Raw genomic sequence first — 21720 nt, 5'->3', positions numbered from 1 at the left:
GACACACACACACGCACACATTCTCTAGGCTCAAGGAGGGAGGGAGGGAAGGTGAGAGCGCGTTGCGAGGCGTGACACGGTCCGATCATGTACGGACTACGCCTCTGTGCGGTCTTCCGCACAACCACATTCTACTCTACCCATTTTGGTGGCCCTTTTTCTCTCTCTCTCCCCCCTTCAAACCCTCTTCTCACTACGTCGTACCCCGCCACAGCTGCAGCTTTTTAGGCCTCACGTCTAGGCTGGGCTCATCGCCTTCGTCACGAGAAAAAAATCTGAGACTTTTCGTCTCCCCTGTTCTACACGTTGATGTGTGAGGAGCTGAGAATCGGGTTCATCCAGAGTCCGTCGCCGAGGTGGTGAACGTTTTCGATGCATGGCCCCCTATTTGTTTGCTTTATTTCCTCCGAGGACATTAGCATGATCCCCACCGCCACCGCGTGCTCCTTGCCCTCGACGTGGACAGCAACTACCTCTCCCTTCTCTGCGCCATCCGCCACGACGCCGCCGGCAGAGGTCAAACCTTGGCACATGATGTTCGCGCCAGAGATGACATACCGACAGCCACCAATGTCCACTTGATGTTTCTTGAGGATGAAGGGATACTTATGCAGTAACTTCAAGTGTGGCAAGTACGGCCCGTCGTGGTGGTTGAAAAAGAGGACTTCTGGCTGTGAGCTGACGAGTGTGATGCAGTGCACTTGACCCTGGCAGCGTATTATGTAAATGTCGGACTTATTGGGCAATATTTCATCCCAAAGCTCACGGAGGGCCGGGTACTGCTCCGCCAGCGCTTCGCGCACCTCCTTCTGCTCCCTGTGGCTACTGCTCGCTATCTGCGCCACGTTCTCGAGAGTGAACTTTTTGAAGAGATCGGACGATGTCATAATAGCGAGATTGGCGATGTGATTGATACAAATATAAACCTATGTTTTGTGTGTGTGCGTGTGTGTGTGTATGTGTGTGCGTGTATCTGCAGGTGTATCACTGCGGATGGGGCAGAAAAAAATCACGCGAAGAGAAAGAGGAGGGAGGAGAGGAGTGTGTGCGATGATAGCACACCAACAACACCAGCAAATGCTGAGTGTGCTTGACAGCCCGTCTGCGTGTGTGTACCTCGATCTGCGATCAGGTAAGCGTGGTCAATCTACTCAGCCCGAAGGTCATAGGAAAGATGCCGTGACTGTGGGGAGGGAGAGCAGGAGCGGTGCTTGCCTCCCCTACCCTCCTTGGGCTGTTTCGGTGCCGCATGCGAGTGGGTGAGAGTAGTACAGTGAGAGTTCTGCCTGTGTCGCTGTCATGTGCCTTCTAAGCAGTTTTTTTTTGCCATGCATGAGACATGTGAGATGCGCCGACAATCAGGTGCAACTCTCTACTTGGTGTGTGTGTGTGGGGGGGGGGGGGAGGGGAGGCTGCCTGTCTGTGCACACGACGGATAGGTCACAGTGAAAGTCGCACAACAAGAGGACGTTGCTTCAATCGCCACGGCTGCTCTCTCCCCCTTCCCCCCCCCCCCCCCCCTTGCGCCACGAGGCTATACTGTAAAGCTCACGTGAGGCGGTCTGTGCGCTTCCGTCTCTTTTTCTTCATCCAGGAGTGCCTGCAGTTGCGCGCGCGTCTCTCGCAGCATCTGCGACGAGCCGTGTGAGCTGATTTCACTCATGTCGGAGCGTGTGGAGTGCTGTAGATTGCCAGTGCGTTGGCCAGTTGAGTTCGATGGCGGTCCAGGCGGTACACTGACGGGCGCTGGCGTCGGGGTCCTGTTGGGGTACACTGGCGGCGGTGAGGACGGCCTTGTGAGTACACGAGAGTACGCATGAACGGCTGGCACCGCAGCATCCTTTTCCTCGACGGAGCTTTGGTATGAGTCTGATGGCGAATCTGAGGAGGGGTTGTCCATCGATCGGGTGCTCACACCAGCCTGTTGCACATCCTCGTCAGGAGGTAAGGAGGTTACGCTGCGTGAGCTGTCGCTGTCGGCGTCTGACGGCGCTGCCGAGTTGCTGTGCTCACTGGTGGGGGGCGTGCGCAGAATGTCAGGTGAAAAAGATGGCAAAGACGCTTGCGGCTTCGAGCCGCTGTTGTGCGCAATCCGGCTTGTCTTCAAGGAGCCCTGGGGTGCACTGGTTGTCAGAAAAGAGTTGAGGTACGACGACGGTGGCGAGCTGACGATGGACGGCGGCAGGGCTGATGCAGAGACTTGTGGAACTGATGAGATGGGCTTCGAGTCGTTTGTTGACGAGGCGCCGGTTGGGAGGGCGAGCGCGCTGGAGGGGCCTTGCGAGGAGACCAGCGATGTTACAGCAACGGAGTTCCTCTTTGCTGAAGACCCCATCGTTGGTGACGAGGGAGCGGGTCGCAGGTGGGCGCTGGGGACGCCGCTGGTGGCAGTTGGTACTGAAGCGGTACTGGTAAGAGGCAAGGGTGCCGCATCCTCCTTCTGCTTGTCTGCCTTCAGCTCAGCGGCGAGACTGCTGAACGTGGCCCTCATTTCTGCCATCATTGACCGCTGCGCCTCTGCCGCTTCCTCCATGCGCTGTTGTGTAACGGCACGCACAACCTCCTCAGCGCGTGTCACCGCTGCGTTAGTGAACTCGGTGATGTCTTTCGTGATGCCAGCGGTGAGCTCCTGAAGAAATGATTGAACCTGCTCTTGCGTGTGCGGTGCCGCCGGCGTCAGGACATCTTTTTCCGAGATGGGCTTCTCACTGGTCATCCCTGACGCCGACACCGCCTCTTTAGCAAATGGCGAGGCCTGTACAGAACTCCACGCGTGTGTCTTCTGCTCCTCGTGGATGATGTACCGCACCAAAGTGCGCCAGTCCAGGAAAGAGGGCGGAGGGGGGTCAAGACTGTCGCAGGGTCGGGGGACGTAAGAGCGGGCACCGGTGAGGTCCTCAGCTGGCAAGCAACTGTCGCCGTAGGAGGTATCACTGGCTAGAGAGGCAGTGCTGACTCTTTGCGTATCGGCGTCATGTGTAGGAGGCCAGGAGTAGTTATATGCGGCTGCAGCTTTCTTTCTGGGGCGCGTTGGTGGAGATCTAGATGTGTGCCGATTGCGACCTGGACGCTGCTGTGGCTCCTGAGGATGAGGCAAACCCGGTCTTGAGACCAGTGGCCCCGCCGATGCCTGCGAACACAACGCCTTCTCTAGCTTGGCCACCAGCTCTGTGCTGCGTATCCGCTCCTGCCGCAACTGGCGTTCCTGAAGCTTGATGGTTGTCTCCATCTGGAGAAGGGAGGTGCGAAGATTCGCTGTGCCCAGCGACAACGTGTCTCTCTCCTTTCTCGTGGCCTCCATCTCCCGCTCCAGTGCGTGATGGCGTTTCTCCAGGTTTTCAAGCTGCTGCGCCGACACCCGCTTAGCGGCATGTGTCGACTGGACTTCTACAAGCTTTTCCTTGAGAATGTTCTGTGACCACAGCGCGAACTGCAGACAGGCTTGAAAAACCTGCAAAAGTTGAAGAATGTCAGCGTCGTTGTGCTCGCGGATTTCCTTCAGTGAGACATCGCAGTCGCAGAGACCAGAGATCAGGTTCGCCATGAGTGGGAGGTCCGGCGCCTCGTGGCGCAGCTCTGGGACGCTGACATGGCGCACATGCGGCCATGGCAATGGGTTGGCGGGGGCTGTCACGTAGCGAAATTGCTGCAGGTCGTGCGCCAATGTGGAGGGCATGGTGAAGGCTTTCCTGGACCCAATCGGCGGTGAGGGTAGAGGGAGGGGGCAAAATAGGGCGGGGCTGGGGATGAGGGATGGGGGACGCGTCAGTGCGCCACAAGGCTGCCTCTCTCCCCCCCGGGAAGATTCAAGCAAGTGAGGGAGAGTCAAGGAGACCGAATGAGCGGTACAGTGTGACGAGACAGAGGATGGTGCGCATGGCAGTTAAACAGCGTATTTTTCTTTGAGCATTTCTCTGGTGCCCGTACGCGCAGGGCCGCCTGGCCGGGTGAGATGGGCAGCGCATGCACTTCGCGCTGCACAGGGATAGCAGAGAGAGAGAGCAGAGGTCCCAAGGGAGAAGACCGACCCCCCTCCTCCCCCCCACCTCTCTTTCTTTCCCACACCTAGTTCACACACACACACACAAAGTAAAAAGGTAATGAACACAGCGCTTTGGGAACGATGCTAGAGGCATATAGGGGACATGAAAGAGGTGAAGCAAGAGAGGTCACGTGCACGCATATATTTTGTAATGCATCGAACACGGTGGGGAGGGGCTGGTGTGTGTGTGTGTGTGTGAGTGTGTGTGGACTCAGACCCGCATGGGGTGCAACGCACTGCACTGGAATCGCCATAGATGTGCGTCAATCGTTACTGCTGCTACTGCTGCTGCTGCCCAATTCCAAAGACGCTGGCGCCAGCGACGACACCTTTGCCCATTGCTTGAAAGCCTTTTGCCATCGCTTTGCCGGCGCCTTCAATTCCGGCCAATATTTGTGGCTGGTTCGCCTTTTCGGCGTTGTAGGCTTGTTCCTTCGCATCAACCCATTGCCGCACTTCCTCTGCAGTGACCGCCGCGTTGAGGGGGAAGCGCTGGGCAGCATTGATACCTGGCAAAAGCTCACTGAGACGGCGTTGCCAGAGAGGGATGCCCAGCGAGCACTGCCTCTCGTACTCCTCGATTGCGTCCTTCCATGTGCAGAAATCGCGCGCGCCGTCTCGGTACGCGTTTGTGATGGCGGTTTGCAAACTCGACTGCATGAGCACGCCTGCCCGCGTGATCGCTGTGCCTACTACACTGCGCACAACAGTGCTCTGGAGCAGGGATTTCAGCTTGGGAATCATAGTGAGGATGTAGTCCATGCAAGATGCAAACGACTCCGCGTCGGCATGTCTGTTCAGCCGGCGAGTCTCTATCTGCGCCTTCCAGTACGACACACGATCCAACGACTTCAGGCGCTCCTCGACCTCCCTCATAAACGCCGAGAGCAACCGTTCAATTCCCAGCTGCAGAGACTTGGCGAAGAACTTGACACAGTGCGCCATCAACTTTGGTGACCCTATCACCTGCGTTTTATCGCGCTCGTACTCGCATTGCCAGTGCAGCATGTACTGCTGCTCTGCGCACGAGATGATTACTGGCATCACTGAGCAGCTCGTCACGTAGACCGCAAGTTGCAGCACATCGCACGCGTCGATTGACATGAGCTGACCGTGCATCGATTCGGCCACTGTTCGGAAGAGCACTGTGAGATACTTGAGCAGCATCTCGTCCACGTTGTTCAGCTCCGACTGCATCACGGCAGTGCTCGTGTCAGTGATGATTGTGGAGTAGCATTGAGCGAGGAAGCCAAGAACGCGCTCCCCGGTACGCGGCACGACAGCACTGTAGGGCAGTGTTGTGGCACCACTTCCATAGGCGCTTGGGATGGCCAACTCTAAAGAGGTGCACCTGTCAAAATTGAAGCGTGTGACGAGTTCAGAAAACTGCGCGGCGTCGGTGACCACAGCGGGGGTGAAGGTGTCACTCATAATGAGCTGCATGCAGTCCACACAGGCCTGCTGCAGCCATGAGCTGATCAGCTGGTCGCTGACTGTCTCCATCGCGCGTAACAGGGGCAGGTTGTTCAGATCGATAGACTTCACATTGTCGGCGGCACAGCGGATGAGGGACTGCAGCACCTGGACCTGCTGTACAGCCTCGTGTGTCTCGTTGGGGTTCACCAGCAGGGCCTGCAGGACCTTGAGGGCGTGCTCTGCGATCTTGGCAGAGATGACGGCCCACAGCTGAATCATCTCGACCCGTGAGCGGAGGTGCGGCGAGGTGGCACAGAAGACGATGTCCTCTATTAAAATGAACCCCAGAGCAGTGGCGCAGTACTGACGGAAGTCGCTGAGCACTTCGGCGGGTGACAGGCGCGTCAGCGTGAGCGGAGACTCGAGCAGGTCGGCTCTCGCTTGTTGCCACCGACCCTCGGCGTAGTACTTGGCGAGGTACTCTCCACGGTGGAGCTCTACAAAGACGGCCTGGATGCCGGCACCATTGGAGACGGCAGTGATCGCCTCTGCCTCGGCGAACGGCTCCAGCACCAGTTGCGCTGGTACAAACTCTTCGCTCAGCCACCATTGCTCGCCCACGTCGGCCATGACCAAGCGCGAGGAACGCTTTCCTGCAGCCACGGTGCCCTGCCACTCCATCGCGGCCTTCCCGATGGGGTACGCCTTGTCTCGCAGGATACGCAGCCAGTTGTTTAGATGTTGCACGGCGTAGGTGAAGACATCCTGCGTCAGTTTCGGTATCCGAACTTGCAACACGTACTCACCAATGGCATACTCGCTAAGTGGCGCCGCGAGACGAATCAGCTCGCGTAGCGTGGCCACAGCCCCCACAAGCTGCTGGCGCTGCGTCTGCAACTCCGCGGTCTCGAGATACTCGGCGACGGCAACCGCTTTGCATAACAGGGCGCGCACTTGCTGCAGGTTGTCGCGAGTGCTGCGTGACAGGAGGAGGTTAGAGGTAACCTTTTTCAGGTTCACGACAGCGGCGCGCACAAGGGTTGTGGCACCACTAAGCTCCTCTCCTACGAGCTCAGCGTCCCGTTCAGAGATGTCAACACACTGCTGAGCGGCGTGGATGAGGGCTGGGTAGTGGTGCTCGCAGAGCGCCTCCACCTGAACTTCGTTTTCTTTGATGAAGATGCCCAGGTCGCGCAGCAGATCCTCCTCCTCATGCCGCATGTACGCATTCTTGAGCGTCGTGTAGTCCGCGAACTCGCCATCCACGAGGGAGGTGATGGCAATGTAGCGTGACGGGGAGATGTTCAGCATTCCCTCAGAGCCCTTCTTTTTGCGAGCGCCGTCTCCCTGCTGCGCCGCTGCACGGGCGGCTCCTGAGGCGAGTGTTAGCGGCACGGATGTGCCGCCGTCATTACCGTCTTCGCTATCAGAGGAGCCGCCGGAGTGGGCATCCTCACCGTTACCACCAGAACGACGACTTTCGTCGAGCGCGATGCCACGCTCCTGCTGCTCGAGCAGTGCAGCCGTGCGCCGCGCATTCTCAACGAGATACCTAATACGCTCCTCCACCTCCATCGCCTTCAGCGCCGATTCTGCCGCCAGTGTCACTGTACTGAACTCATTGACAGCAGCGTCTGTTGTCTCCTTGTACGACTTAGGCGTTGTCTTGATGGCGCGCGGGTCGAGTGATGTGAGGGTGACCCTGTCTGACTGCGCCAAGATGGACAATTGCCGATTCGCCCATACTGCATACAGTTTGAAGTCTGTACCCTTGATCATATACGTATAGTATTTTGTGCAAAACAGGAGGACGTTGTGCCGCTTGCCTCGGCGCGCGAGGACGAGCGGGTCCTCGGTGGAGAAAAGGACACGAGGAGCATCGCAGTGGGCGCTCAGCACCTTGAAGATGCGACGGTCTTGCCTAGTAGGGGCCGCGTCCCCCATGGTGCGACGCTAATAGAAAGGGGTTGGTAGACACAAATAACGAAAGGACTCGCCCCTTTCCAAAAAAAAGCAAAAAAAACGGAGAAAGCGAGGATCCGTGAAAGGGGTTGGCACCACAGGACCGCTGCCACGCAGACGGAGCCCGCTTGTGTGTGCAAGTGCCTTGATGCTCTCCAGAGGGGTATGTGACGGGGAGAGGGGGTGGGGGGTGGGGGTGGGGGCGAACCAAACACACGAGGAATAATTCAAGTCACGATGGATGAAGCGTAGAGTCCCCCGCCTTGGTGGTCGGGAGGTGTGCAATCAGTGGGGGGGGGGGAAAGGGGGAAGGAGGCAGTTGAAAAGGAGACGGAGAGTCGTGAGGAGAGGGGAAGGGGGCTGCTGCGTCATAATGAGTCGAGGAGGTGTGCGCTCCGAGGCGCCAAGGTGGACATTGAGGCATCGCGGTATGTCGCCACACAGAGGGTGTAAGGGATATATATATATACATGGGGGGGGTGAGGGAGGAGGAGGCGGCGGCGGCGGGGGGGGGGGTTCTGGATGACAAAATAAGACACATTCATGCCTTTCCTCGGCGTGCTGCGATACACATCACCGGATCCAGGAGCCGCAGAGGAGAAGAAGGGGCAGCAGGAAGGGGGACTAGCGGGAATGTTCGCCTCGCGCAGCGCCCGCTGCACCTACAAGGATGTGACGCAATCAGAATCACGTGAGGGACACAGAGCGGGTGCGGGGAGCAAGCGGAAAAGATCGAGGCACTGTAAGATAAGCGAGATACAGGAAATGCGACACAAGCAAGCGAGCACATGTGCCAGAGAGGAGGAGCTGAAAGTGAGGGACCCCCCAACATCTAATGCGTGTAAATCTAAAATCTAAGACAAATAATTCGCTTTTCCCCCGCAGCCCTCTTTTTTTTTTAGCGAAGAGGGGCAACACAAAACGACATGAGGCCGGGCTGGTCGTCCACCTTCATTCACCCATAAATTGACCCAGCAAAAAATAAACGCTGAGCTTGTATGCTCATCCTCATCATCCACACCTAGACACAGACGCACAGACACATGCATACACATCACGCCACCGGGTGCGCGTTCATGCATGACCACCGGAGCCAACTACGAAAATGCGGACACAGCGCACGCGCAGATACGCAGTGCTGCCATTTTTTTGTGTGGCGAGAAAGACTTCCCTGCTCGAGTAGCCCCTCCCCGTAATATGAGAGAACGCAAAGTGAGATGGCCGCCCGCGTGCATTCCTCATTGAATAAAATCTCTGACTGAGATGTCACCAAGACAGAGACTTATGGAGGGAGTACATCAAAAGACAACACATGAGAATAGTTGTGCGCAAACATGTTTCCATCTCTCCCACCCCCCTCTCCCCATCCTCTCCACCCCCTCACTCACACACAGATACGCAAACACAGAGCCTCGATAACGCTAGAGCACACTCGAAATCTTTCGTTTCTTCTATTGTCAGCCGAATAGGCCTAAGAAATAAAAACAGCACAAACAACGATACAGGTAAAATATACAAAGGGATTAGAGGGGAATGGGATGGAAGAGGTGATTTCGACGAAGGGGGAGCGAGCAGCGAGGGAGGGAGGGAGGGAGGGAGGGGGAGGGGACGTATGCGGCATGCAAGGGAGGGAACGTTATCCCCCACCCCCGGGCCTACTCTTTGCTGCTGTCTGTCCTTTCAGTGTGGAGAGGTCAGCATCGACCGGCATCCACACAGACTCACTGGGCCCCAGGCCTCCTCTCAACGTTTCTTCGGGCGCAACGAATGTGCATGGGACTCCTCACGGACTTACCCTCATTGACCCGCATCGTACTCCGCGTACTGGCACAGCAAGGTCCGAGAGGGAGGAGGTGATGTGGCTGAGGCATACTCAGCAGCCCTGTCTCGTGGTTGGGGCTAGGATGTGCTGGAAGGTGAAGAAGACGACGAAAGCGCGGTTTGAGGGGAATGTGATGCGCCCGCGGTAGGTAGCGACCGCTTTGGTTGTAGTTTTGATCCTGTTGCTGTCGGCACCACAGGCTGCAGCTGCTGTTCTTTTTACGGCTGTGTGTTCGTAGTTGGCGACAGTGTCTCAGCTGGTGAGGGGGCTGCATCGGCAAAACAGCCGCTAGCTGGGCCTCTGGAAAGTCAGCGGAGGATTTGGCTCGGCCGGGTGTGCGACTTTTGCCCTCGATTCACCGCTACAGCACGGGAAGAGGCACCTGAACATGGCGGACCAGCATTTGCAGCAGCTGTACCTTTCGCATCCACACCCACAACAACTATCCTCACCTTCGCTTCCCACATCACCTGGGGGCGGCATGTCGCCTGCCATCATGTGCGGTGGTGGCGGGAACTCCACCACCGGCTCTCCCTCATCGCCTCCTAGAGAGACTGGAGGGGGCGGTGAGAGCGCGATCAGGCGGCGGTCCGAAGAGTCACCTTGGCCTTGTGCTGATTCCTCGGTAGCGGAGGACCTAACGACCTCGTTTAAATCTCCGATGCCCTTCGATAGAGGTTGCGCACCCCGTTGAGCACGAGTCGCTTTGAGTGAAGTTGCAGACTTAGCTGCGCCACCACTGAAGGGCTCGTGTGCATCGCGGCCCGATTTCGACCCCGGTGGTGCCGCCGAGACTTGTTGGTTCACAACACCACCGGCGCGGGTAGCGTCTGCATCTTTTCCCCCCATCAAGGGCACTGCCTGCGTCGATACATACTCCGAGCAGAGCAGGCTCTTGAACTCACGGTGGGAAAGCGGCACAGGACTGTTGGAGGCGTACCAAATCTCTGAGGGGCCACTCTTCCCTTTCTGCGTCAATGCCTCCGAGGGCGTGTGGTAGGGCAGGTGTGCCATCGCCCACGGCTGCTGCGTAGATCGACCCTGGCTGTACCGCTGCAAAGGATCAACAGAGATAAATTGCTGTTCGGCAACATCGTGAGAGGCGGGGCTAGGTGGTGGCGGTAGCAGCTGCAGCTGCTGCTGTTGCTCTGGCTGACTGTGTCCAGTGGAAGTTGGAGCAGCCTTGTTCTCAGCCTCGGATTTGTGTAAGAAAGTGCGTGAGCGACTGTGGCGACCTCGCGTCTTCGATGTGACGTGACCACCCTTCACGCCATTTCTGGTCGCCGACTCCGCGGCCTCCTCTGTTTTCTCGGCGGCGGGCGCGACCAGGGTGCTGTGCTCCTCAACGCTCTTGTCCTTTACAGCTGCTGAGGCACTTTCCACCGATGTTCCAGTAGCGGCTGACCGATCTGTTGTGGGATAGTAGATGGCGGCCAAGGCCGGCGCCGTTTCTTTGCCTGACAGAGCGTGCGTGCTTGCACAGCGGGCCGGCGTCGGCAGAGGTGCGTGAAGAGAGTGGCCTTCCACAGGAAGACTGCGCTCCCGCGACGCCTCGACCTCGGGGTTCATCCGGTGCGGTTCCATTCCTTCAGTCATGGTCGGCGCCGAGACCACCGAAGGTTCTCTTCCCGGTGATTCACTTGACGCCCTTTTAGGGGCCACCGGCTCTTCAACAACAACGGGGTCCCCGTTTTGTGCGAGCGCAGCAGCAGCAGCAGAGGAGATCGATGGCGGTGCTGCGATCCGATTGAGCAGCTGGACCACACCGTCTCCCGGGAAACCCCCCTCGTAGGAGCGAAGAAATGCTAGTGCGCCCGCGTCTGTCGGGGTGCCGCTCGCAGGCAGAGCCTTAGTTGTGCGCCTTAGATACTCCTCAAGGGCAGGTGTCGTGTCCTCGATGTCGACAAGCCGCTGCATTTGCCGTATCGCGTCGTCTTCGGACCCAAAACGGTGCAGCATGGAGGATCGACGTTGAACCTCCGCCGCGAAGTTACGCTTCTGCCGGATCAGTCGGATCTCCTTCTCCTTCAGCTCCAACTCCTTGTCGAGAATGGCTTTGCAGGCTGCTGCTGCTGCGATCTTTTCGTCCTGTGCCGCTGTACTCGGCCTTGCAGCAACGCGAGAGAACTCATTGGCGTGTGGTTGCACTTTCTTGCGCTTTGCAACACATTTCTCACTAGAGGAAGTGCCGCTGCCGGTGCTGCTGGTGCTGCTGCCGCTTGTGCTGGTTGTAGACGTGCCGTCAGAATCGCGATAGTCGCTCGACCCGTTCGTGCTGAACGTGCTACCGGATGAGTCGAGCGAGGCGGTTGTGGTGTTTGTAGAGCTGTCAGCGCTTGAGGTCGATGAACTACGACTCGTCTCCGTACTGGCCGAAGTTTTAGAGGTGAACCTGGTCGATTTTTGACGGGTGTGACGTCGCTTCGAGTGCTGCTTGTGCTGGAGCTTCCTGTTCTCGGAGCCTAAGCGCAGTGGTCGGGGCGGTGGCGGTGGAACGCTTCGACGCGGTGGTTGCTGTGACGGGGGAGGAGTAGCGTTGAAGTATCGTCTTATTGGGGTAGGGTCATATACGCTCTGATATGCATCGTTCCACCTTCGAGAGTACTGCGGCGATAAACAGGAGCTGTAGTGACCTCGGCTCCGACCACCGCCGCGCAGGTCATTAATGTCATCCAAGTCCATTTTTCCGTCCCCTGTCTCTCCTATTTGAGCAGCTCTCTGCGCTACCAAAGAGGGGAAGGGAGGGAGGGGATGGGGGGGGGGGGAGAGGAGAAGAGGCAGTGCAAGAGAGTGTGGAGAGCATTCAGTAGGGAAATCGTTTTAGTGAGCACTGTGAAATGAGGGGGGAGGGGGAGAGAGAAGCCCCTACCCACCCCACCTCCGTTCAATGCGCACCCCTCTGTTTCATCGCGTTAACCAACGCGTAGGACACCTCGTTGGCAGCTAGATGAGAAGCTGAGCGTGCACAGTGGGGGGGGGGGGGGGGGGGAGGCCCATGAGGGCGGCCTTAAATTGCCCAGCACTGTAGCAGTCCTCTCTTTGCCGCGGAAGTTTTTCTCTACACTCTATGCGTGCCTTTACGTTTATAACCTTCGTCCGCCACACACACACACACACACACATACGCACAGACACATATACATGCACGCATTGCATCTAACAAAGGGAAACGGACACTCGCAGTCGTACACTCGGTGTCGTGCAGCTTTCATGGTCTAACGTGATTATAAACACCCTTCATCGTGTTCATTCAGGCAGTAGCCTTTCGCCGCCACTTTAAAGAGGGCAACGCGCTTTTCGAGTCGCTGACCGGCGTCTCACCCCTCTTTTTTTTTGTCTCCCCTTGTCTCGCCTCTACAGATACCCCCCCCCCGGGACAGCAGCACCGGGTGGTTCAATCATTGTGATGCCCTTTATATGGTGGGGATGGTGTGGGGGAGCTCACAGCAGGTGAGTGCCCTGCACATTGCCACGTCAAGATGACGTGTCCGGCTCCATCCAGATACGGGCTCGGAAGGTTTTGTACAAGTCCCGCACCAACGTACGGAAGTCAAGCCGATGCATGGACTGATAATAAAAAGTGAGCTTGCGTCGATCAAATTGATACTCGGCGTCTACAATGCGCATGGGCAGTCCACTTTCCTGCACCTTCTCCTGCGCCACCTCTACCGCGCGTGTCTCGAGGTCTGTCTGCAAACTTTGCAGCTGCGTCACCTCCAGCGTGCTCGCGACGCGCAGAACCTTGCCTACGCCCTTGTCACGGTTTTCACTAGGCTGCTGTGCTTCTGTCTCCACCCACGTGCGCCTGACAAGGCCAATATCTTCTCCCCTGTCACCACCAACTACGACATGCTCACCCGGGGATACATAGCAGGGTGACTCGTACTGAAGCGTCCGCTTCCGCTTGAATTCCACAAGCACCTGATAAGGGCCGCTGCATTCTTCCGGTGGCGTGGATGGAGTCCTCATCGAATCTGCAGTCGGTCGCTGGCGCCAGTTTGCCTCTTCCTCGCGGTTGGGCTGCTGCATCGGTGCTCCTCTGCTCATCAGATCGTCTAGCAAATGATCGTAACTGAGCTGGTCGCTGCTGATGGGTGGCGACGCCATCGCTGGAGAGCCGCTATTGTTGTGGTCAGATAGATACATGTGACGAGGTGGGGTGATCATCGCATCTGTGTGAGCGTTGGGAGCTGCGACGCCCGGGTCAGCGCCGAGAAGATCCCGCAGTTGCCGCAGATCTGCCATAAACGTGGCATGTTTCGCCTGCAGCGCAGATGAGGACTGGAGATACCATTGATCCACGGCACTTTGGATCTCCTCTACGTCCTGGACAAGAATCGACGTGTTCATCATTTGACTTTGTTGAGTTCTCGTGTGTGTCGCTGTGCAAATTTATTTGCAGGTGTTTACCGGCGCGTCCCCTCGAGGAGGGTAGTGGGAGAGGATGTGGGCCAGAGTTCCCAGGTGAAGAGGAGAGAGTGGTACGAGTTTGTCGGAACAAAGCACACAGAATGCCGGCAATGAGGAGGATCAGAGCCGAAGATCGAATTTGTGATGTACACACGTAGTAAAGGATATAGGAGAATGGCAGTAGGCGCGAGTGGGTGTAGGTGTTCGTGGAGGAAGACAAAAAAAAAAAAGAGCCCGGTTGCGCTCACATCATCCCCACGCCCGAGAAAAAAAGACAAGGTGTCCAACCGAGTGACAACGAGGGGGAGAAGCAGCAGCCAGTCAGCAGACGTGAGTACATGCAGAGCATCGAGAAGACGTGCGTGGTGGTAGCGGTGGTGACAACACACATCGGTGAAGAGAAGTGGTCCCCGTAGGCAGACAGTGACTGTGTCGTGAGACCTACGACTTGCGCACTTTCTGCACAATAGGCAGGGGGCCGGAGGATACGGTCGCGCGCTTGACTCGTTGGGTGGTCGGCACAACCACACAGACTGCCTCGTTGCAGGAATCGAGACGGGTGCACTTCATCTTGAAATCTTTTCACTGTGGTTGCTTTTATCCCTTCCCATCTCTTCGTGATAGCACCTCTCCGCACTCCATGCTCGCATGGAGTAGCAGCTGCACGAACGCGAGTCTACTGCACACCACCCCACCCGCCACCTCAAATGTGAACATAAAAAAAAACGAAAAGGCAGCACTTAGGCACACGCTTGCCCCTACTCCCTCCAACGTATACCGTTTTTTTTTTCGCGCGGATCTCATGAAATATCGACTGGCTCCCTTCACTCAAAAGCGGGACGAGCACACGTTCCGAAGACGCGGTGGAAGGGTGGCTGGGTGGAGGGGGACGTGAAAATATTATATCTAATCATATAAATGTAGACGCGTGCAATGCAGAGCAGCGCCTAGCAGAGGATGGCGTTAATGGAGTGAGAGTGTTGATGGATTCAATCACCAGACGACGAGTGGGTCGCGGTCCTTCGCGGAGACCAGCACTGTAGTTCCCTCCAGTGCTGCTTGCAGTTTTGGTTGCAACACCGCCTTGAGAAACCCGCGTTCGGTGTTTGTGTGCTCGCATAGAATGACCGCTTGCCCAGCGGCTGTGGCGGCCAGTACCTCGTGGTGTCCCATCTCACCTGAGAGCAGCACGTGCGCTGGGCGGCTCAAAAGCCTAAATACACCGGAACCACTGCCAGCACACAGGGCTACAGAAGATACTTTGTGTGACGGCTCCCATGAGTCTGGAAGTGCCACACGCACGGTGGGCACACCCAGCTGCTTCTTTAGAGACGCCACCATTGAATGGAACTCCACTTCCTTCTCTAACGTGACAAGGCGACCCATCCCAGTTGCCTCTGTTGCTTCCCTGGCCTTCGGTGCGTACGACGAGGTGGACTGAATAGGGCTGGCGGTATAGGCCCCATCGCCCGAAACCAAGGAAGCAAGCCAATCGTTGATGCCACCCTCTGCAGCGTCAAGCGCCGTGTGTGGTGCGTAGATCGACATCCCTGCTGAAGCCGCCTGTAGGATAATGCGTTGCTTCGGATCCTGCAGTGTCAAGCGCTTCACAGGGCGGAAGAGCGGCGGGTGGTATGCGATAATCACCTCGACTTTTTTTTGCAGGCATTCCTCCATGACCTCCGGGGTTAGATCGATGGTGAGCATCAGGGCGTTGTTTTTGTTTGGCTCTGGGGACTCTAGAAGAACTCCAACGTTATCCCACGAGTGGTCTGCGAGGCTGAGTGGGGCCACCTCCTGCATGACCTGCACGACTCGCGGAAGAAGCGACATGATATGCGCTAGACACAGCGTGGCAAGTGGCGCCGCACGAATAACAGTTGAGGGGGAGGGGGGGGAGAAGAGATGCAAGGAAGAAGCAGGTACGCCGACTTCGCTGCAAAAAAAGAACGCTGTAGTGTATGCCTGTGTACGTTTATGGGTCTGTGGGCTCCAAAGTCTATGTGGTGCGGATAGGCGGGGTGTTCGTAGTGGACGTTCCTTCTCTGGTCAGGCCACTTGATGTGGGGCAGAGGGTGGCGAGACCAGCAAGTACGCCAAAAAGCAATATGTGACATAATCGGCAGACCAAACGGTCGATGTGACGCGAGAACGAGACGCAGTAAAATACGGCAACACGTAGGGTATAGACGGGGGTTGAGCACGAGAGGAGGGGGGGGGTAGGCCTGGATTGTCCGGAGGGACATTCTTTAAGTTTTCGCGTAGAGTGATTATTCACCGCACGGTATGGAGGAGCGTCACTGAACACCCCTGCGCGTACGGAGCCTATTCAACCAACCATTTATGTGTTCACGGCGCTTCAAAGCCTTCTTTTCCAAAATTGGGGTTGCGCCCAGCGTACACATTCGACTAGGTTTTACAGTGTGTCTTGAGCGTGTCTTCAGAGTTACACGTGCGCGCGCACTCTTTGGTGCTCTGCAGCTCCCTGATGACGCAGCGAGGTGGAGAAGGTGGCAGTTAGGCAGATACTGGGTCCGCACCTGAAGCGTTGAAGAATACATTGGTGCTGATGCCATGCTCAACAAAACGAGAGAGGAGGGAGCTGCAAAAATGCAAAGGAGGGGAGACAATGGACGAGAGGTTTTTACGGTGGAGGCGGTTACTCACTCAGCCCCAACCACACAGCGCTTCACACTCACAAAAGCGGCAAAGCGTACATGGTCATACATAGAGGAATATGCACATGTCTGTCCTAGACGTGTCCATCAATCAAGAGCAGGGAGTGGGTGGAAGAGAGGGGAGGAGGGGGGAGGGGTGGGTGGGTGGGCACTTTTCCCAGAGCCGGCCTTTGTTATTGGGCAAAGACAAGAGAAGCGCACCTCTCTACTAATATACACACACCTATCGAGGAGGGAAGGGCGAGTGCAAAAAAAAAAAACAATGGTGATAAAGTCACTGCTGATACACCTATGGATCAGCAGATTGAAACCCATGCGCGCTTGCAGCGGTGTCGTCGGGTATGCACATCGTCCAGCACATGGGAGTGTGCGTGGGGGCAAGCGTGTGTGACACGTACGCAATGCAAACCGTGGTTGCTGTCGCAACACATCGTGCATGGACACACACGAGTTCACATCAGCTGATCACATACGCGTAGGGAAAGGGGGAAGGATAGACAGACACTCACACGGACACACGGACACGCACATACATACCCAGAAAAAACAGCACACGACAGACATAGGGGAAAAAGGGGGGATTAATGTTTTATTGAACTCTTCGCGACATCGCAGTGGATGGGGAGCTTTAATTCTTTTCTTTTATCCACACAGTCCGACAATGCACACCGGCCACTCTCAGAACGCTGCGGCAGGGGGAGAAGAGAGGGAAGAGTGTGAGCCGCAAATGAGAAGTTCCATTGAGCACCAGGGGTACACAAGTGTTTTGGGATCGTTCAGCTACAGCAGTACCAGCACCACCACCACCAATCAGATATTGACGTAAGGTGTTATATAGCGCGCCGAGGAAAAACAAACAAAAAGAAAGTTCACACAGGAAAAGAAAGAAAGTTGGGGGTGCGGCACCGGTTCGAGGGGGGTTCAGCCACCCCCCCTCCCCCGGATAGATTTGCACTCTCATGCTCGGGTGCGTAGGTGTGCAATGTGTATTGTTCCGTATTGCTGACAATGCACGCCTTTCATGTTGTTCCAGTGCGTTGATCGTGTGGTTCAGCTTCCTACATCGTACGCAAGAGGGGCGCTTCGACCGTGGAGACAAATATTGAAAATGTAGTCGGAGAACTCCCAGGATGAGGAGGCATAGCCTTTGGGGTCAAAAATGTGCTCCCGCAGCATGGCGCTAAAGATCTCAGAGAGTGTCGGTCCACCGCGGCACTGTGCAGACCGTCGTGCAGTTGGTGCCGACTCAATAAGCCAGCGATAGTTGCGGTATGCACCCTTGCACCTGCTATGAACACTGCTGAAGTTCTGCGAGCGCTGCACCACGATGACATCCTTGCGCCTCTCGAGAGACCACCAGTACGATGCCGTCTGGAGCACAACAAAATAATGCGACTTTGCGAGGACGTTCAATATACTGAGGGGACCGATGGGTTCCTCGAACTCCTCAATAGACACGACACGTTCGTGAATACTAGGCTGTTCGCACAGACGCTCGATCACTTCCTCCAATGTAAGAAAGCAATGCATCTTTTGCTTGTATTGACCCACTCGCGCCTCCTCGTCTGCAAAGAGATCGACGTAGTGCTCACGTCTCCCGCTGTACGCATCGTTGAGCATGACTGAGCAGTGAGTCGTGAAGGGAGGGGGTTGCGAGGTATTGATAGCGGTGTGTCAGGCCATGCCACCAGCTGCAGTGGAGGATGAAGGAGCCCAACAATGAGCCAGACAATAGCAGGCGTTGTATCGAGTTGTACCCACTTCCACGCTCACGCTCTTGATCCTCTGTGGCCACAGCAGGGATGGGCACAGCACCGCAGAAGTGAAATACGCACGCAAGAGTTTCGTTCAACGAGCGGTGAAGGCTCCAATGTATATATATATATTTATATATACGTGCGTGAGTGTGATTAATGCACGACACCTGGCATGTCAGCGATGACTGTCCCCCACTTCCTTGAAAAAAATAATAAATATATTTTTTTCGTAGGCGTGCTGCCGTGATATCGCCAAGGTGCTGAGAGTGATCCAATTTGGTTGTAGCAAATAAGGGAAACAGGCAGCCAAGATGATGCAGCACACGGTCCAGCGGTTATCGTAGGTTTCGATAAGCAAGAGAATCAAAAGAAAACAACACGGGGGTGCCCAGAGCGTTCAGTGTGTGTGTGTGTGTGTGTGTTTCTGCTCTCCCCCCCCCAAAAAAAAGGCCACAGCGAGAGAGAAAGAAAAAGAGGCGAGTGACCTCCAATGAGAGCGTCAGATCAGTCAAGTGTAGACCACAGAAACATCACAAGGGATTGGGAACATATAAAGAAGGCCTTTATTCTGAACCACCTCGAAAGAGCTGCCCCGTGCGTCCAGAGTCTTGAGGATTGGCATCTGCCTCGTCGCCATGAGAAATCAAGAGTACCCATGCAAGCCACGCTTCACCTCACGCTCCCCTTCTTGCGCAAAAAAAAGGGCGCAGATGCAGGGATTGAGTACTTCTGCGGGCCAACTCGCTGTGCAGACGGGTCTCGAATACCTTGGCTTGTACTTCTTCTTTCTTCACAGTTGACTTCCAGCAATCGAGTAACGCAGCCGCCATCCGCCATCCGCCCCCCCAACTGAAGACAAGTTGCTCTTGAGCAACACTGGCCAGAGTGCTTGTTAGTGCACGCATGCGTGCACCGTCAGTTCTGGAGCTCCTTGCGTTTGAGCTCTACAAGCCGAAACATGTTGTGTGCGGGAAGCGGAATGGCGCTAGGCACACACATAGTCGGTGCCGTCGTGAACCAGGCGTCACTAAGAAGCGCTTCTGCAGTTGCGCGCTCGCCCGGTTCCAGACACAGCATCCGCCGCAGAAACACGGATTCTGGTGGTTTGATGCCGTAGGTGATGCATCGCTGAGCAAATGTGTCTGAACGACGAGGGGCCATAGGGAAAGGGAAATGGTTTTCGGATCGGTTGTATACCTTGCTTGAACTAGGCGGAGAGCCAAGCCAGTCAACGATGTTAGCAAGACACTCCGCCTCGTTGCGACTCTTTGCGAACGGTGTACCACCCGTTAACATTTCGAACAGCATGCACCCACAGCTCCAGATATCAAGGCTGAACCCGTAGTTGTGATGTGCCCCCACCAAAACCTCCGGCGGGCGAAAGGCCGTGATGCAAGGCGGACCCGTCATAGCCCCTGCCGCGGCGCAGAACCGCGACCACCCAAAGTCGATCAGCTTCACCACACCGGTGTGATCGACCATGACGTTGCTTGGCTTGAGGTCGCGGTGAAGGATTTTGTGTTTGTGGAGGTATGCGATCCCGGCGATTATTTGGCGAAAAATACACTTGACGATGTGCAGCGGCATGCGCGAACGCGGCGAGGCCGGCGCTGCACCATGGCCGCTGCTTCGTGGAGTTGCAGGCCACTGACGCAGGAGAGATGCGAGGTCGTGGGCGATAACCGGCATTAGCATCACGAAGCTCCCATCGGAGAGGACATGATAGTCAAGCACCTGTACAATATTTGGATGCCGCAGCGCCGCAAGCAGTTCCACTTCCCTAAAAGTACAGCGGTGAATGCCTAGAGTGCGGCGCCGCAGGCTGAGCAGTGTGTGCATGCGCTTCATGGTGATGTACGTGTTGGCGACGGTGTCGTGGAGAACAAACACTTCACCGAAGGTGCCCTCACCAACTTTGAGTACTCGCTGATATCTATGGAAAAATGCCTCTACGGTGAGAAACGACTCACCGACGATGTTGTGTGCCAGTTCCACAAATCGTTTCTGTATTGAGGGAAGTACATGCTCAGGGCGCGCTCGCTTGCGCGGTGCGAATTCATCATCAGTCACGTCTTCGGTTGGGTCATCCGGTTCCCCTCCCATTTGAAGAAGCGAGTTGACTTGCACAAATCCACGGAGGCGAAAGCGAAGCCTCGCCCAACTCGGTGGGATTCTCCTTTCGGTGATGGAGCCCCCCCCTCGTGTGTGGGGACCAGGGAAGGTACTAGCCGCCTCGTACGTGAGGAGTGGCAGAGGGCAATCTTCCGAATGCGTCTGCGCTTTACAATCCCCCCAAAACAACTTCACCGAACAGACAGAGAGAGAGAGCACCAAAAGGGAGGGAAAGAGGTTGGACAAAAATAGGAGAAGATCGCGGCCACTGTAGAGATCGTACAAAGTAGCCCCTACCCATCTACAAACGCGCATGGTCACGCAAGGGTTTGCCGCTGCTGACACGGAGGCCACGCGACACGAGACACGTAAAGTTGCGTCCGAACAGTGACAAATGGAGAGGGAAGACACCTTTGCGGCTCCCCGTCACCTTCACATCCCCTTTTTCATTATGTAGCTCTTTGTCGAACCTTCTCACAGGGAAGTCCTGGAAGGCGGGGCTAGTCACACACGCTGCCATGTGTGGTCTTCGTCGCCCCCCCCCCCTCCCCGCCTCCATCGGTCTGCCCACAAAATGCACGGAACGGCTATGAGTGGATATCTTCCTATCGACCACAGAAACAACTCATTCCAACAGCTGGATAGGCGACGGGACCTGTGTATTGCATTGCCGGATTGTTTTCGCTGCCGTACATGTGCAGAAAATCCGCAAACGTCGGCTGAGATCCAACTGATATATATTTTGATATCGCTCGTGTTGCTTTCTTCTCAGATGGACAAAACAAACGCGGCTGACGTACAATGCCCACAACGTGAAGAAAAAAAAAACGGAACGGGGGGAGGATGGAGAAGAATGCCAACTCTGTGCAATGTATATCAAGAAGCAGGGATCGTGCACGCATTCGCTCGCATTTAAAAAGAGTGTCCCGCCGTTTAAATGATTAGGTTAACTTCGCGTGTTGTGTGCCAACGTACAGCGTCCCGTGTATAGGGGGGGGGGTGGGGTGCCCAGGGTGAAGACAAAGAAAAATAATTGAGATGGGTTGATTGCAGCTTTATGCTCTTTGGCGACGTCGTGTTGAACCATGTTTCCTCACGTCCCCTCGATTCTCTCTTCGCAAGATCATCCTTTCCCATACTGCCGTTTTTCCTGATGAGTTTTGGGCCCCTGTGAACATGTCTCATCCCTGCTCTATGACCTGAGGCACGTTACACATTCACTGGTGCTCAAGCGAACCGCGGCTACAGAAACCTTAGTTGACGCTCAAGGAGCACTTGGTGGGTCTTGCGTGGATTCAAAAAGAAGGCGAAGCGAGATCCAGTCCGCGGGAGTTATCTGAGTGCGGTGGCCCCGTCGGCGACACATTTTCCCTTTTTGGTAACAAAGACCAGAAGTGCTGGGAGGGGGGGGGGAGAGGGTGGGAGAAGGGAAGGGGCATCAGACGCGCGTGAGGATTATGCCGTGTGGTTTTGGTGGTGACGTGGTGGCAATCATGCTTTTGCTTGCGCATCAGTCCCACG

General features: G+C 56.1%; 8 protein-coding genes across 8 annotated transcripts; all 8 read right to left on the bottom strand.

The window, feature by feature from the left end:
- Window positions 1–299: 299 nt before the first annotated feature.
- On the bottom strand, window positions 300–887 carry JKF63_06970 (uncharacterized protein; the record flags this gene model as incomplete). The annotated part of the gene is made up of 1 exon (XM_067902917.1): window positions 300–887. One exon carries the CDS (start codon window positions 885–887, stop codon window positions 300–302), a length of 588 nt encoding a protein of 195 aa, XP_067758926.1.
- Window positions 888–1534: 647 nt separating this feature from the next.
- Window positions 1535–3676, bottom strand: JKF63_06969 (uncharacterized protein; the record flags this gene model as incomplete). The annotated part of the gene is made up of 1 exon (XM_067902916.1): window positions 1535–3676. The coding sequence occupies one exon, from the start codon at window positions 3674–3676 to the stop codon at window positions 1535–1537; it is 2142 nt and encodes a 713-aa protein (XP_067758925.1).
- A 645-nt stretch (window positions 3677–4321) lies between these two features.
- On the bottom strand, window positions 4322–7402 carry JKF63_06968 (uncharacterized protein; the record flags this gene model as incomplete). Its single annotated transcript, XM_067902915.1, has 1 exon — window positions 4322–7402. The coding sequence occupies one exon, from the start codon at window positions 7400–7402 to the stop codon at window positions 4322–4324; it is 3081 nt and encodes a 1026-aa protein (XP_067758924.1).
- A 2128-nt stretch (window positions 7403–9530) lies between these two features.
- On the bottom strand, window positions 9531–11924 carry JKF63_06967 (uncharacterized protein; the record flags this gene model as incomplete). The annotated part of the gene is made up of 1 exon (XM_067902914.1): window positions 9531–11924. One exon carries the CDS (start codon window positions 11922–11924, stop codon window positions 9531–9533), a length of 2394 nt encoding a protein of 797 aa, XP_067758923.1.
- Window positions 11925–12716: 792 nt separating this feature from the next.
- On the bottom strand, window positions 12717–13595 carry JKF63_06966 (uncharacterized protein; the record flags this gene model as incomplete). The annotated part of the gene is made up of 1 exon (XM_067902913.1): window positions 12717–13595. One exon carries the CDS (start codon window positions 13593–13595, stop codon window positions 12717–12719), a length of 879 nt encoding a protein of 292 aa, XP_067758922.1.
- A 1050-nt stretch (window positions 13596–14645) lies between these two features.
- On the bottom strand, window positions 14646–15485 carry JKF63_06965 (uncharacterized protein; the record flags this gene model as incomplete). Its single annotated transcript, XM_067902912.1, has 1 exon — window positions 14646–15485. One exon carries the CDS (start codon window positions 15483–15485, stop codon window positions 14646–14648), a length of 840 nt encoding a protein of 279 aa, XP_067758921.1.
- Window positions 15486–17380: 1895 nt separating this feature from the next.
- JKF63_06964 (uncharacterized protein) lies at window positions 17381–17950 on the bottom strand (the record flags this gene model as incomplete). Its single annotated transcript, XM_067902911.1, has 1 exon — window positions 17381–17950. One exon carries the CDS (start codon window positions 17948–17950, stop codon window positions 17381–17383), a length of 570 nt encoding a protein of 189 aa, XP_067758920.1.
- A 1052-nt stretch (window positions 17951–19002) lies between these two features.
- JKF63_06963 (uncharacterized protein) lies at window positions 19003–20514 on the bottom strand (the record flags this gene model as incomplete). The annotated part of the gene is made up of 1 exon (XM_067902910.1): window positions 19003–20514. One exon carries the CDS (start codon window positions 20512–20514, stop codon window positions 19003–19005), a length of 1512 nt encoding a protein of 503 aa, XP_067758919.1.
- Window positions 20515–21720: the final 1206 nt, after the last annotated feature.

This window comes from Porcisia hertigi, chromosome 11, assembly GCF_017918235.1.
Source record: "Porcisia hertigi strain C119 chromosome 11, whole genome shotgun sequence".
NCBI classification, from domain to species: Eukaryota; Euglenozoa; class Kinetoplastea; order Trypanosomatida; family Trypanosomatidae; genus Porcisia; species Porcisia hertigi.
Note: the sequence above shows the minus strand (reverse complement) of the source record. Positions and strands in the feature narration are given on the sequence as shown.